At 55.4% G+C, this 14,481-nt stretch overlaps 1 protein-coding gene across 5 annotated transcripts in view; it reads left to right on the forward strand.

The window, feature by feature from the left end:
- LOC140410122 (uncharacterized) overlaps positions 1-14,481 on the forward strand; it is a 129,310-nt gene that overhangs the window by 14,255 nt on the left and 100,574 nt on the right. For all 5 annotated transcript variants that reach the window (XR_011940504.1, XM_072498072.1, XM_072498073.1 and 2 more), the window contains exons 4-6: positions 3,390-3,446; positions 5,049-5,204; positions 13,175-13,297. Coding sequence is in view for 4 of the 5 variants with exons in the window: in XM_072498072.1 (XP_072354173.1) it covers positions 3,390-3,446; positions 5,049-5,204; positions 13,175-13,297 (336 nt within the window). In the remaining variant the exon portion in view is untranslated. The remainder of the gene's footprint in view (positions 1-3,389; positions 3,447-5,048; positions 5,205-13,174; positions 13,298-14,481) is intronic.

A 14,481-nucleotide genomic window follows, 5' to 3' on the forward strand; every position in this document is an offset into this window, starting at 1 on the left:
GAACGTTACGGGCAGCACAAAGTGGATAGCACTGTGGCTTCACAGCGCCAGGGTCCCAGGTTCGATTCCCCGCTGGGTCACTGTCTGTGCGGAGTCTGCACGTTCTCCCCGTGTGTGCGTTGGTTTCCTCCGGGTGCTCCGGTTTCCTCCCACAGTCCAAAGACGTGCAGGTTAGGTGGATTGGCCGTGATAAATTGCCTTTAGTGACCAAAAAGTTTAGGAGGGGTTATTGGGTTACAAGGATAGGGAGGAAGTGAGGGTTTAAGGGGGTCGGTGCAGACTTGATGGGCCGAATGGCCTCCTTCTGCACTGTATCTTCAATGTTCTATAACGTGCAGACTCCGCACAGACAGTGACCCAAGCCGGGAATTGAACCTGAGACCCTGGAGCTGTGAAGCAATTGTGCTAACCACTGTGCTACCATGCTCTCACTCATTTACACACTTGTATACACACAAACACAATCACGCACACGAACATACACATTCACACACACTCGCACACATACACCCTCACGTGAACACACACTCACCTTCATGTAAACACAACTCACACGCACTGACTCACACTTGCACTCTCACGTAAACGCACACTCACATGCATACACTCAAATATACACTGACACACACCATAATCGATGCTCTCACATATCCAACTGTCTGCCTCTCTCTCTTGTTATGGGCCAGGGTATCGAGAACCCCAAAGTATATCATGGAGTTCACCTGACCCACAACTTTTACTAGATTGCGGTATAGAACATAGAACATAGAAAATACAGCACAGAACAGGCCCTTCGGCCCACGATGTTGTGCCGAACCTTTGTCCTAGATTAATCATAGATTATCATTGAATTTACAGTGCAGAAGGAGGCCATTCGGCCCATCGAGTCTGCACCGGCTCTTGGAAAGAGCACCATACCCAAACTCAACACCTCCACCCAACACCAAGGGCAATTTGGACATTAAGGGCAATTTATCATTGGCCAATTCACCTAACCCGCACATCTTTGGACTGTGGGAGGAAACCGGAGCACCCGGAGGAAACCCACGCAAACACGGGGAGGACGTGCAGACTCCGCACAGACAATGACCCAAGCTGGAATCGAACCTGGGACCCTGGAGCTGTGAAGCATTGTGCTATCCACAATGCTACCGTGCTGCCCTTAAGAACAAATAAATCTACACTATATCATTTTACCGTCATCCATGTACCTATCCAATAGCTGCTTGAAGGTCCCTAATGTTTCCGACTCAACTACTTCCACAGGCAGTGCATTCCATGCCCCCACTACTCTCTGGGTAAAGAACCTACTCTCTGGGTAAAGAACCTATGGTATTGGGAGCGCACGGCCCACTCTACAGGTGTGGGACAGCAGAAATGGAAAAGTATTTTTTAAAGCAAAACAATGTTTATTCTATGAACTCAAGTTAACCTTTTTAAAACATACAGTGAACATCTTAGCAAACATTAATTCAAATACAACCCCCAAAGAATACAAGACTAAGTAATCCTTAATAACTTCCCAAACAACATCCAAAAGACAAAAGAAACACCTTTTAACAGAAGCACATCAGGTTTACATTCACTACTGAGAACATTTATAATTCACCAAATGATCAAGAGATAGTCTTTTCACGGCAGAGAGATCAACAGTACACCTGCTCTGTCTGGCTTCAGCTCCAACACTGAAAACAAAACTAAAACACACCCTGCAGCAAACAGCCTAAAATGAAAGTAAAAAGCTGACAGGCAGTGCAGCTCCACCCACTCTCTGACATCACTGCAGTAATATGAGCAGCCAAGCATTTCTTAAAGCAACATTCTCATGACACTCTATCCCACACAAAAACACACAATCACACAAACGCGCACATACGTTCACACAAACACACTCACGCGCTTGCACGCGCACACGGTAGCACGGTAGCATTGTGGATAGCACAATTGCTTCACAGCTCCAGGGTCCCAGGTTCGATTCCGGCTTGGGTCACTGACTGTGCGGAGTCTGCACATCCTCCCCGTGTGCGCATGGGTTTCCTCCGGGTGCTCCGGTTTCCCCCCACGGTCCAAAGATGTGCAGGTTAGGTGGATTGGCCATGATAAATTGCCCTTAGTGTCTAAAATTGCCCTTAGTGGTGGGTGGGGTTACTGGGTTATGGGGATAGGGTGGAGGTGTTGACCTTGGGTAGGGTGCTCTTTCCAAGAGCCGGTGCAGACTCGATGGGCCGAATGGCCTCCTTCTGCACTGTAAATTCTATGATAATCTATGACACACACTAAAATGTGCACACACAGACTCACATGCACACATATTGGCACCCATTCACACACGCACACACTCATCGATACCTTCTCGCACACACAAACTCGTTCATACACAAACACACTCACGCATTCACATGCATGCACACAACTCTCACTCACCTACTCACATGGACTCACTCAACCACTCACACACACTCACATACAGACACAGGAACACACTCACAGGGACGCATACATGCTCACACACACAATCACTCACAGACACACACTCACAGACTCACACACACTTACTCACACTCACAGACACACCCTCGCAGCCACACACTCACTCGCTAACTCACATACACTTTTCTCGACTCAACGTGCCCCACACCAATTCACATTCACCAAGTCCGTTACTTGACGCCCCTCACCCGGGAGGCAATCGCACCGTAAACCGCTGTCAGCCAATCAGACTGCCCTACACTGCTGTGAGCAGGCGCAGAGGAGGTACAGCCGCAGGGTGACTGAGGCCTGGGTAAGTTCAAAGGGTCCCAGGGCAGAGAGGCCCTCAGAGGGGACGTGAAGGGGGCGATCAGGGCCTCAGGAGAGAAGCCGGTCGGGGAGTGAGGTCTTGGGGCCAATGGACGTTACGGGGCGGTGAATGGGGGAGGGCGAAAGACTTCAGAAGGCGGCTTCCAAGGGTGTCGGCCAACCTCCTTATCCCGCCAGAGAGACCTAAACCCACCGAATTCCAGGCTTCCTCCACGTAAGGTCAATCCTCCTCTCATCCTGAACCTTGTGGCTGACAGGAAATGGCCTTCAAGAATCCAAATATTGAACGTTGAGGGGTCTCAATTAGAGCCATTGAGCACAGAATGAGGCCCTTCGGTCCATAGTAACTGTGGCGGCCATCAAGAACCTATCCGTTCTAATCCCATTTCCCAGCACTTGGCTGGTAGCCTTGCCTTGAGTTGGGGCAGCAGCCAACTTGGCGCCTGAGGGCTTGTCCGTCCATCGATACAGAGAGACGTGTGTGCAGCTCAGAGCGGGACAGGTCTACACGCGTGTGCTTCACTGTGACCAATGTTCCTCGAACGTTTCCCCCCTCAAAGTGACCAATCCTTTGTTCATTTCTCTTACAGTTGGGCATCTCAGGCTTCCTCGCAATCATCAGTGAAAACCAACCTCGCAAAGTGCTTGTAAGTAAAATAAATGGTCGCTGCTCCTTGTCACTCTGCTGGAACGTAGGGCGCAATTTGATGTGGCGCCGCCCGCCAAACGCAAAAGCAAATGGGCCACCTAAAATTGCGTTCAATTGACCGGGGATCTGGGGGAAGGAACCAATAGTTGCCCGCTTTTATCTCTGTGGCAAAGAACTGTCAATGTGGCAATGAACTGTCAATGTGGCAATGAACTGTCAATGTGGCAATGAATTGTCAATGTGGCAATGAACTGTTAATGTGGCAATGAACTGTCAATGTGGCAATGAACTGTCAATGTGGCAATGAACTGTCAATGGGGCAATGAACCGTCGATGGCTGAAAGACCATTGAGAAATGCCCCCGATGATCAATGTTGCCGATTGATTGTGCTGCCTCGACAGTCCTTTTTCCGTCAATATTTATTTTTCGCAGGGCAGCAGCTCCCCGAGGGTGTGCACTGGAGACGCCAGCCACCACCCTCCCCTGTCCCCACGCCTGCCCATCACTTGCCCGTTAATTGGCCATCCAGCGGGAATCCCGTTCCGGGCCCACTGAATACGCGCGCCCGAGAATCGCCAAATTCCAAAGAAGCAGAACAATTTGCCCTACTGGAGGAAAGGTCGGAAAAACTAATCCGACCGGGCGAGAAACTGCCATGGAGAAAGCGGGCAAAGATAGATTCCTCCAGCTCACCGGTCATTTAAAAAGTGCGTGAGGCTTGGACATATTCCTTTTGTTTGCGCGGATGCATTCCAGTGCATGAACTCCGAGCAAACGTAAACGAGCCGTGTCACCAGCTCGTCTGATTATCTCGCTGATGTAGCCATTAGCAGCCTGAGGATTGTTAGTGTAAATTGTTACGCTGGTTTGAAATTTGGTATTCTTACATTTGACCTGATGAGTGCAACAAAATAAAAGCTTCAGCAACATCTCCCCTTTCAGCAAGGTCCGTCTCCCAAGCTATCTCAAGCCACGAGCAACTTTAGTTTCAGTGGTCCAAATCCTCAGTGAGTTCCTGAAGGTGTGAGAGGCCATAGATACCCCGGGGGTTGACCCAGGACCCTGGAGCTGACTGACTGGCAATTTAGGCCTTCCTCTTGCCAGGGATACTGGCACGTCTGCCATGCGCACACCTACGTGCAGCCCCCCCCCCCCACCCGCATGAACCCCATTGTCACACAGCGAGTGGTTTGCACCTGAAATGCGCGCCCGGATGTGTGGTCGAGGTAGGTTCAATCGAAGCTTTCAAGAGGGTTTTCGATGACTATCTGAACAGGAAAATGGGCAGGGGGACGGGGAGGAGTTCGGGGAGCGAGTTACGGTGCCCGCTGGAAGAGCAGGCGCAGACACCACGGGGCAAATGGCCTCCTTCTGCCCCATAGCAACGGGGTGATTGTGTGGGCGCTGGGAGCGGGGAACTCGAGGCCGGCAATTAACCGTCGAGAGGTTCTGGGGACGGTGGTGACGAGGAGACAGGTGACGCGCTCGCCCGCCAGGCCTGTTGCGGAATTCGCCGTCGCTCCGTTCTCCGCTTTAAGCCATGGGCATCGCTCACAGGACTCCGCGAGCTCCTCTGTAACCGAGCTCTCTGTCTTGCAGCTCAAAGTCTGTCTAGCCTGCAGCCTCCTCGGGGTTGTAATCACAGCTATCCAGCTGATCATCTACCTGCTGGACCTGGCCAAGATGAATAGAATCAACCTCTACTGCAACCCGATGGGATATAAACTGAAATGCTACCAGCGCGCAGACAAAGAGGTAATCTGGAAATGAAGTTTGGAGGATTGTACTCACCATTTCTCTGCCTCACCAGTCTCTTAAACCTGCACCGTAACAGGGTCAGTACTGAGGGAGGGCCGCACTGTCAGAGGGTCAGTACTGAGGGAGTGCCGCACTGTCAGAGGGTCAGTACTGAGGGAGTGCCGCACTGTCAGAGGGTCAGTACTGAGGGAGTGCTGCACTGTCAGAGGGTCAGTACTGAGGGAGTGCCGCACTGTCAGAGGGTCAGTACTGAGGGAGTGCTGCACTGTCAGAGGGTCAGTACTGAGGGAGTGCTGCACTGTCAGAGGGTCAGTACTGAGGGAGTGCCGCACTGTCAGAGGGTCAGTACTGAGGGAGTGCCGCACTGTCAGAGGATCAGTGCTGAGGGAGTGCCGCACTGTCAGAGGGTCAGTACTGAGGGAGTGCTGCACTGTCAGAGGGTCAGTACTGAGGGAGTGCTGCACTGTCAGAGGGTCAGTACTGAGGGAGTGCCGCACTGTCAGAGGGTCAGTACTGAGGGAGTGCCGCACTGTCAGAGGGTCAGTACTGAGGGAGTGCGGCACTGTCAGAGGGTCAGTACTGAGGGATTGTCGCACTGTCAGAGGGTCAGTACTGAGGGAGTGCCACACTGTCAGAGGGTCAGTACTGAGGGAGTGCTGCACTGTCAGAGGGTCAGTACTGAGGGAGCACCGCACTGTCAGGGGGTCAGTACTGAGGGAGTGCTGCACTGTCAGAGGGTCAGTACTGAGGGAGTGCAACCCTGTCAGAGGGTCAATACTGAGGGAGTGCCGCACTGTCAGAGGGTCAGTACTGAGGGAGTGCTGCACTGTCAGAGGGTCAGTACTGAGGGAGTGCCGCCCTGTCAGAGGGTCAATACTGAGGGAATGCCGCACTGTCAGAGGGTCAGTACTGAGGGAGTGCCGCACTGTCAGAGGGTCAGTACTGAGGGACGATGCACTGTCAGAGGGTCAGTACTGAGGGAGTGCTGCACTGTCAGAGGGTCAGTACTGAGGGAGTGCCGCCCTGTCAGAGGGTCAATACTGAGGGAGTGCCGCACTGTCAGAGGGTCAGTACTGAGGGAGTGCTGCACTGTCAGAGGGTCAGTACTGAGGGAGTGCCGCCCAGTCAGAGGGTCAATACTGAGGGAGTGCCGCACTGTCAGAGGGACAGTACTGAGGGAGTGCCGCACTGTCAGAGGGTCAGTACTGAGGGAGTGCTGCACTGTCAGAGGGTCAGTACTGAGGGAGTGCCGCACTGTCAGAGGGTCAGTACTGAGGGAGTGCCGCACTGTCAGAGGGTCAGTACTGAGGGAGTGCCACACTGTCAGAGGGTCAGTACTGAGGGAGTGCTGCACTGTCAGAGGGTCAGTACTGAGGGAGTGCTGCACTGTCAGAGGGTCGGTACAGAGGGAGTGCCGCACTGTCAGAGGGTCAGTACTGAGGGAGTGCCGCACTGTCAGAGGGTCAGTACGGAGGGAGTGCTGTACTGTCAGAGGGTCAGTGCGGAGGGAGTGCTGCACTGTCGGAGGGTCAGTACTGAGGGAGTGCTGCACTGTCAGAGGGTCAGGACTGAGGGAGTGCTGCACTGTCAGAGGGTCAGTACTGAGGGAGTGCTGCACTGTCAGAGGGTCAGTACTGAGGGAGTGCTGCACTGTCAGAGGGTCAGTACTGAGGGAGTGCCGCACTGTCAGAGGGTCAGTACTGAGGGAGTGCTGCACTGTCAGAGGGTCAGTACTGAGGAAGTGCCGCACTGTCAGAGGGTCAGGACTGAGAGAGTGCCGCACTGTCAGAGGGTCAGTACTGAGGGAGAGCCGCACTGTCAGAGGGTCAGTACTGAGGGAGTGCCGCACTGTCAGAGGGTCAGTACTGATAGAGTGCCGCACTGTCAGAGGGTCAGTACTGAGGGAGTGCTGCACTGTCAGAGGGTCAGTACTGAGGGAGTGCCGCACTGTCAGAGGGTCAGTACTGAGGGAGTGCCGCACTGTCAGAGGGTCAGTACTGAGGGAGTGCCGCACTGTCAGAGGGTCAGTACTGAGGGAGTTCCGCACTGTCAGATGGTCAGTACTGAGGGAGTGCTGCACTGTCAGAGGGTCAGTACTGAGGGAGTGCTGCACTGTCAGAGGGTCAGTACTGAGGGAGTGCTGCACTGTCAGTGGGTCAGTACTGAGGGAGTTCCGCACTGTCAGAGGGTCAGTACTGAGGGAGTGCTGCACTGTCAGAGGGTCAGTACTGAGGGAGTGCTGCACTGGCAGAGGGTCAGTACTGAGGGAGGGCTGCACTGTCAGAGGGTCAGTACTGCGGGAGGCTGCACTGTCAGAGATTCAGTACTGAGGGAGTGCTGCACTGTCAGAGGGTCAGTACTGAGGGAGTGCTGCACTGTCAGAGGGTCAGTACTGAGGGAGTGCTGAACTGTCAGAGGGTCAGTACTGAGGGAGTGCTGCACTGTCAGAGGGTTAGTACTGAGGGTGTGCTGCACAGTCAGAGGGTCAGAACTGAGGGAGTGCCGCTCTGTCAGAGGGTCAGTACTGAGGGAGTGCTGCACTGTCAGAGAGTCAGGACTGAGGGAGTGCTGCACTGTCAGAGGTTCAGTACTGAGGGAGTGCCGCACTGTCAGAGAGCCAGTACTGAGGGAAAGTTGCACTGTCAGAGGGTCAGTACTGAGGGAGTGCTGCACTGTCAGAGGGTCAGTACTGAGGGAGTGCCGCACTGTCAGAGGGTCAGTACTGAGGGAGCGCTGCACTGTCAGAGGGTCAGTACTGAGGGAGTGCTGCACTGTCAGAGGGTCAGTACTGATGGAGTGCTGCACTGTCAGAGGGTCAGTACCGAGGGAGTGCTGCACTGTCAGAGGGTCAGTACTGAGGGAGTGCTGCACTGTCAGAGGGTCAGTACTGAGGGAGTGCTGCACTGTCAAAGGGTCAGTACTGAGGGAGTGCCGCACTGTCAGAGGGTCAGTACTGACGAAGTGCCGCACTGTCAGAGGGTCAGTACTGAGGGAGAGCCGCACTGTCAGAGGGTCAGTACTGAGGGAGAGCCGCACTGCCAGAGGGTCAGTACTGAGGGAGCGCTGCACTGTCAGAGGGTCAGTACTGAGGGAGCGCTGCACTGTCAGAGGGTCAGTACTGAGGGAGAGCCGCACTGTCAGAGGGTCAGTACTGAGGCAGTTCTGCACTGTGAGAGGGTCAGTACTGAGGGAGCGCCGCACTGTCAGAGGGTCAGTACTGAGGGAGTGCCGCACTGTCAGAGGGTCAGGACTGAGGGAGTGCTGCACTGTCAGAGGGTCAGTACTGAGGGAGTGCTGCACTGTCAGAGGGTCAGTACTGAGGGAGTGCTGCACTGTCAGAGGGTCAGTACTGAGGGAGTGCTGCACTGTCAGAGGGTCAGTACTGAGGGAGTGCTGCACTGTCAGAGGGTCAGTACTGAGGGAGTGCTGCACTGTCAGAGGGTCAGTACTGAGGGAGTGCTGCACTGTCAGAGTGTCAGTACTGAGGGAGAGCCGCACTGCCAGAGGGTCAGTACTGGGGGAGCGCTGCACTGTCAGAGGATCAGTACTGAGGGAGCGCTGCACTGTCAGAGGGTCAGTACTGAGGGAGTGCAGCACTGTCAGAGGGTCAGTACTGAGGGAGTGCCGCACTGTCAGAGGGTCAGTACTGAGGGAGTGCAGCACTGTCAGAGGGTCAGTACTGAGGGAGTGCTGCACTGTCAGAGGGTCAGTACTGAGGGAGTGCCGCACTGTCAGAGGGTCAGTACTGAGGGAGTGCTGCACTGTCAGAGGATCAGTACTGAGGGAGCGCTGCACTGTCAGAGGGTCAGTACTGAGGGAGTGCCGCACTGTCAGAGGGTCAGTACTGGGGGAGTGCCGCACTGTCAGAGGGTCAGTACTGAGGGAGAGCCGCACTGCCAGAGGGTCAGTACTGGGGGAGTGCCGCACTGTCAGAGGGTCAGTACTGAGGGAGCGCTGTACTGTCAGAGGGTCAGTACTGAGGGAGTGCAGCACAGTCAGAGGGTCAGTACTGAGGGAGTGCTGCACTGTCAGAGGGTCAGTACTGAGGGAGTGCTGCACTGTCAGAGGGTCAGTACTGAGGGAGTGCCGCACTGTCAGAGGGTCAGTACTGAGGGAGTGCCGCACTGTCAGAGGGTCAGTACTGAGGGAGTGCCGCACTGTCAGAGGGTCAGTACTGAGGGAGTGCTGCACTGTCAGAGGGTCAGTACTGAGGGAGTGCTGCACTGTCAGAGGTTCAGTACTGAGGGAGTGCCGCACTGTCAGAGAGCCAGTACTGAGGGAAAGCTGCACTGTCAGAGGGTCAGTACTGAGGGAGTGCTGCACTGTCAGAGGGTCAGTACTGAGGGAGTGCCGCACTGTCAGAGGGTCAGTACTGAGGGAGCGCTGCACTGTCAGAGGGTCAGTACTGAGGGAGTGCTGCACTGTCAGAGGGTCAGTACTGAGGGAGTGCTGCACTGTCAGAGGGTCAGTACCGAGGGAGTGCTGCACTGTCAGAGGGTCAGTACTGAGGGAGTGCTGCACTGTCAGAGGGTCAGTACTGAGGGAGTGCTGCACTGTCAGAGGGTCAGTACTGAGGGAGTGCTGCACTGTCAGAGGGTCAGTACTGAGGGAGTGCTGCACTGTCAGAGGGTCAGTACTGAGGGAGCGCTGCACAGTCAGAGGGTCAGTTCTGATGGAGTGCTGCACTGTCAGAGGGACAGTAGTGAGGGAGTGCTGCGCTGTCAGAGGGTCAGTACTGAGGGAGTGCCGCACTGTCAGAGGGTCAGTACTGAGGGAGTGCTGCACTGTCAGTGGGTCAGTACTGAGGGAGTGCCGCACTGTCAGAGGGTCAGTACTGAGGGAGTGCTGCACTGTCAGAGGGCAGTACTGAGGGGGTGCTGCAGAGTCAGAGGGTCAGTACTGAGGGAGTGCTGCACAGTCAGAGGGTCAGTATTGAGGGAGTGCTGCACTGTCAGAGGGTCAGTACTGAGGGAGTGCCGCACTGTCAGAGGGTCAGTACTGAGGGAGTGCTGCACTGTCAGAGGGTCAGTACTGAGGGAGTGCCGCACTGTCAGAGGGTCAGTAGTGAGGGAATATCGCACTGTCAGAGGGTCAGTACTGAGAGAATGCTGCACTGTCAGAGGGTCAGTACTGAGGGAGCGCCGCACTGTCAGAGGGTCAGTACTGAGGGTGTGCCGCCCTGTTAGAGGGTCAGTACTGAGGGAGTGAATGGGGCCTCCTCCTGTTCCTGTGTAACAGACTGGAGAAGGGGCTGAATGGGGCTTCCTCCTGTTCCTGTGTAACAGGCTGGAGAAGGGGCTGAATGGGGCCTCCTCCTGTTCCTGTGTAACAGGCTGGAGAAGGGGCTGTATGGGGCCTCCTCCTGTTCCTGTGTAACAGGCTGGAGAAGGGGCTGAATGGGGCCTCCCGTTCCTGTGTAACAGGCTGGAGAAGGGGCTGAATGGCGCCTCCTCCTGTTCCTGTGTAACAGGCTGGAGAAGGGGCTGAATGGGGCCTCCTCCCGTTCCTGTGTAACAGGCAGGAGAAGGGGCTTGAATGGGGCCTCCCGTTCCTGTGTAACTGGCTGGAGAAGGGGCTGAATGGGGCCTCCTCCTGTTCCTGTGTAACAGGCAGGAGAAGGGGCTTGAATGGGGCCTCCCGTTCCAGTGTAACAGGCTGGAGAAGGGGCTGAATGGGGCCTCCTCCTGTTCCTGTGTAACGGGCTGGAGAAGGCGCTGAATGGGGCCTCCCGTTCCTGTGTAACACGCTGGAGAAGGGGCTGAATGGGGCCTCCTCCTGTTCCTGTGTAACAGGCTGGAGAAGGGGCTGAATGGGGCCTCCTCCTGTTACTGTGTCACCTGCTGGAGAAGGGGCTGAATGGGGCCACCTCCTGTCCCTGTGTAACGGGCTGGAGAAGGGGCTGAATGGGGCCTCCTCCTGTTCCTGTGTAACGGGCTGGAGAAGGGGCTGAATGGGGCCTCCTCCTGTCCCTGTGTAACGGGCTGGAGAAGGGGCTGAATGGGGCCCACTCCTGTTCCTGTGTAACGGGCTGGAGAAGGGGCTGAATGGGGCCCACTCCTGTTCCTGTGTAACAGGCTGGAGAAGGGGCTTGAATGGGGCCTCCTTTTCCTGTGTAACAGGCTGGAGAAGGGGCTGAATGGGGCCCCCTCCTGTTCCGGTGTAACGGGCTGGAGTAGGGGCTGAATGGGGCCTCCTCCTGTTCCTGGTCAACAGGCTGGAGAAGGGGCTGAATGGGGCCTCCTCCTGTTCCTGTGCAACAGGCTGGAGAAGGGGCTGAATGGGGCCTCCTGTTCCTGTGTAACAGGCTGGAGAAGGGGCTGAATGGGGCCTCCTGTTCCTGTGTAACAGGCTGGAGAAGGGGCTGAATGGGGCCTCCTCCTGTTGCTGTGCAACAGGCTGGAGATGGGGCTGGCTGGGGCCTCCTCCTGTTCCTGTGTAACGGGCTGGAGAAGGGGCTGAATGAGGCCTCCTCCTGTTCCTGTGTAACAGGCTGGAGAAGGGGCTGAATGGGGCCTCCTCCTGTTCCTGTGCAACAGGCTGGAGAAGGGGCTGAATGGGGCCTCCTCCTGTTCCTGTGTAACGGGCTGGAGAAGAGGCTGAATGGGGCCTCCTCCTGTTCCTGTGTAACAGGCTGGAGAAGGGGCTGAATGGGGCCTCCTCCTGTTCCTGTGTAACAGGCTGGAGAAGGGGCTGAATGGGGCCTCCTCCTGTTCCTGTGTAACAGGCTGGAGAAGGGGCTGAATGGGGCCTCCTCCTGTTCCTGTGTAACAGGCAGGAGAAGGGGCTTGAATGGGGCCTCCTCCTGTTCCTGTGCAACAGGCTGGAGAAGGGGCTGAATGGGGCCTCCTGTTCCTGTGTAACAGGCTGGAGAAGGGGCTGAATGGGGCCTCCTCCTGTTGCTGTGCAACAGGCTGGAGATGGGGCTGGCTGGGGTCTCCTCCTGTTCCTGTGTAACGGGCTGGAGAAGGGGCTGAATGAGGCCTCCTCCTGTTCCTGTGTAACAGGCTGGAGAAGGGGCTGAATGGGGCCTCCTCCTGTTCCTGTGCAACAGGCTGGAGAAGGGGCTGAGTGGGGCCTCCTCCTGTTCCTGTGTAACAGGCTGGAGAAGGGGCTGAATGGGGCCTCCTCCTGTTCCTGTGTAACAGGCTGGAGAAGGGGCTGAATGGGGCCTCCTCCTGTTCCTGTGTAACAGGCTGGAGAAGGGGCTGAATGGGGCCTCCCGTTCCTGTGTAACAGGCTGGAGAAGGGGCTGAATGGCGCCTCCTCCTGTTCCTGTGTAACAGGCTGGAGAAGGGGCTGAATGGGGCCTCCTCCCGTTCCTGTGTAACAGGCAGGAGAAGGGGCTTGAATGGGGCCTCCCGTTCCTGTGTAACAGGCTGGAGAAGGGGCTGAATGGGGCCTCCGCCTGTTCCTGTGTAACAGGCTAGAGAAGGACCTGAATGGGGCCTCCCGTTCCTGTGTAACACGCTGGAGAAGGGGCTGAATGGGGCCTCCTCCTGTTCCTGTGTAACAGGCTGGAGAAGGGGCTGAATGGGGCCTCCTCCTGTTCCTGTGTAACAGTATGGAGAAGGGGCTGAATGGGGCCTCCCGTTCCTGTGTAACAGGCTGGAGAAGGGGCTGAATGGGGCCTCCTCCCGTTCCTGTGTAACAGGCAGGAGAAGGGGCTTGAATGGGGCCTCCCGTTCCTGTGTAACAGGCTGGAGAAGGGGCTGAATGGGGCCTCCTCCTGTTCCTGTGTAACAGGCTAGAGAAGGCGCTGAATGGGGCCTCCTGTTCCTGTGTAACAGGCTGGAGAAGGGGCTGAATGGGGCCTCCTCCTGTTCCTGTGTAACAGGCTGGAGAAGGGGCTGAATGGGGCCTCCTGTTCCTGTGTAACAGGCTGGAGAAGGGGCTGAATGGGGCCTCCTCTTGTTCATACATTCAAAAAGCAAAGACAAAATGTTCACCAACCTTATTTTTCCCCCCAGAAATTGCTGGTCGCCTATATTCCTGTTTTTTATCTGCTGACCTTGGGTGGGATGATGCTGTGCGGCGTCCTGTCCTTCAGTCTCTATGACGTACTTCAGACATGGAAAGCAGAAATTAATCAGGTACGCAAACGCTTATTAATAATAAATACACTGTTCCCATCAAACACTCCCAGGACAGGTACAGCACGGGGTGAGGTACAGAGTAAAGCTCCCTCTACACTGTCCCCATCAAACACTCCCAGGACAGGTACAGCACGGGGTGTGGTACAGAGTAAAGCTCCCTCTACACTGTCCCCATCAAACACTCCCAGGACAGGTACAGCACGGGGTTCGATACAGAGTAAAGCTCCCTCTACACTGTCCCCATCAAACACTCCCAGGACAGGTACAGCACGGGGTTAGATACAGAGTAAAGCTCCCTCTACACTGTCCCCATCAAACACTCCCAGGACAGGTACAGCACAGTGTTGGATACAGAGTAAAGCTCCCTCCACACTGTCCCCATCAAACACTCCCAGGACAGGTACAGCACGGGGTTAGATACAGAGTAAAGCTCCCTCTACACTGTCCCATCAAACACTCCCAGGACAGGTACAGCACGGGATTAGATACAGAGTAAAGCTCCCTCGACACTGTCCCCATCAAACACTCCCAGGACAGGTACAGCACGGGGTTAGATACAGAGTAAAGCTCCCTCTACACTGTCCCCATCAAACACTCCCAGGACAGGTACAGCACGGGGTTAGATACAGAGTAAAGCTCCCTCTTCACTGTCCCCATCAAACACTCCCAGGCCAGGTACAGCACGGGGTTAGATACAGAGTAAAGCTCCCTCCACACTGTCCCCATCAAACACTCCCAGGTCAGGTACAGCACGGGGTTAGATACAGAGTAAAGCTCCCTCTACACTGTCCCCATCAAACACTCCCAGGACAGGTACAGCACGGTGTTAGATACAGAGAAAAGCTCCCTCCACACTGTCCCCATCAAACACTCCCAGGACAGGTACAGCACGGGGTTAGATACAGAGTAAAGCTCCCTCTACACTGTCCCCATCAAACACTCCCAGGCTATGTACGGCACGGGGTTAGATACAGAGTAAAGCTCCCTCCACACTGTCCCCATCAAACACTCCCAGGACAAGTACAGCACGGGTTCAAATACAGAGTAAAGCTCCCTCTACACTGGCCCCATGAAACACTCCCAGGACAGGTATAGCACCGTGTTAGATACAGAGTAAAGCTCCCTCTACACTGTCCCCATCAAACACTCCCAGGACAGATACAGCACGGGGTTAGATACAG

Source organism: Scyliorhinus torazame, chromosome 4 (assembly GCF_047496885.1).
Source record: "Scyliorhinus torazame isolate Kashiwa2021f chromosome 4, sScyTor2.1, whole genome shotgun sequence".
Taxonomy (NCBI): Eukaryota; Metazoa; Chordata; class Chondrichthyes; order Carcharhiniformes; family Scyliorhinidae; genus Scyliorhinus; species Scyliorhinus torazame.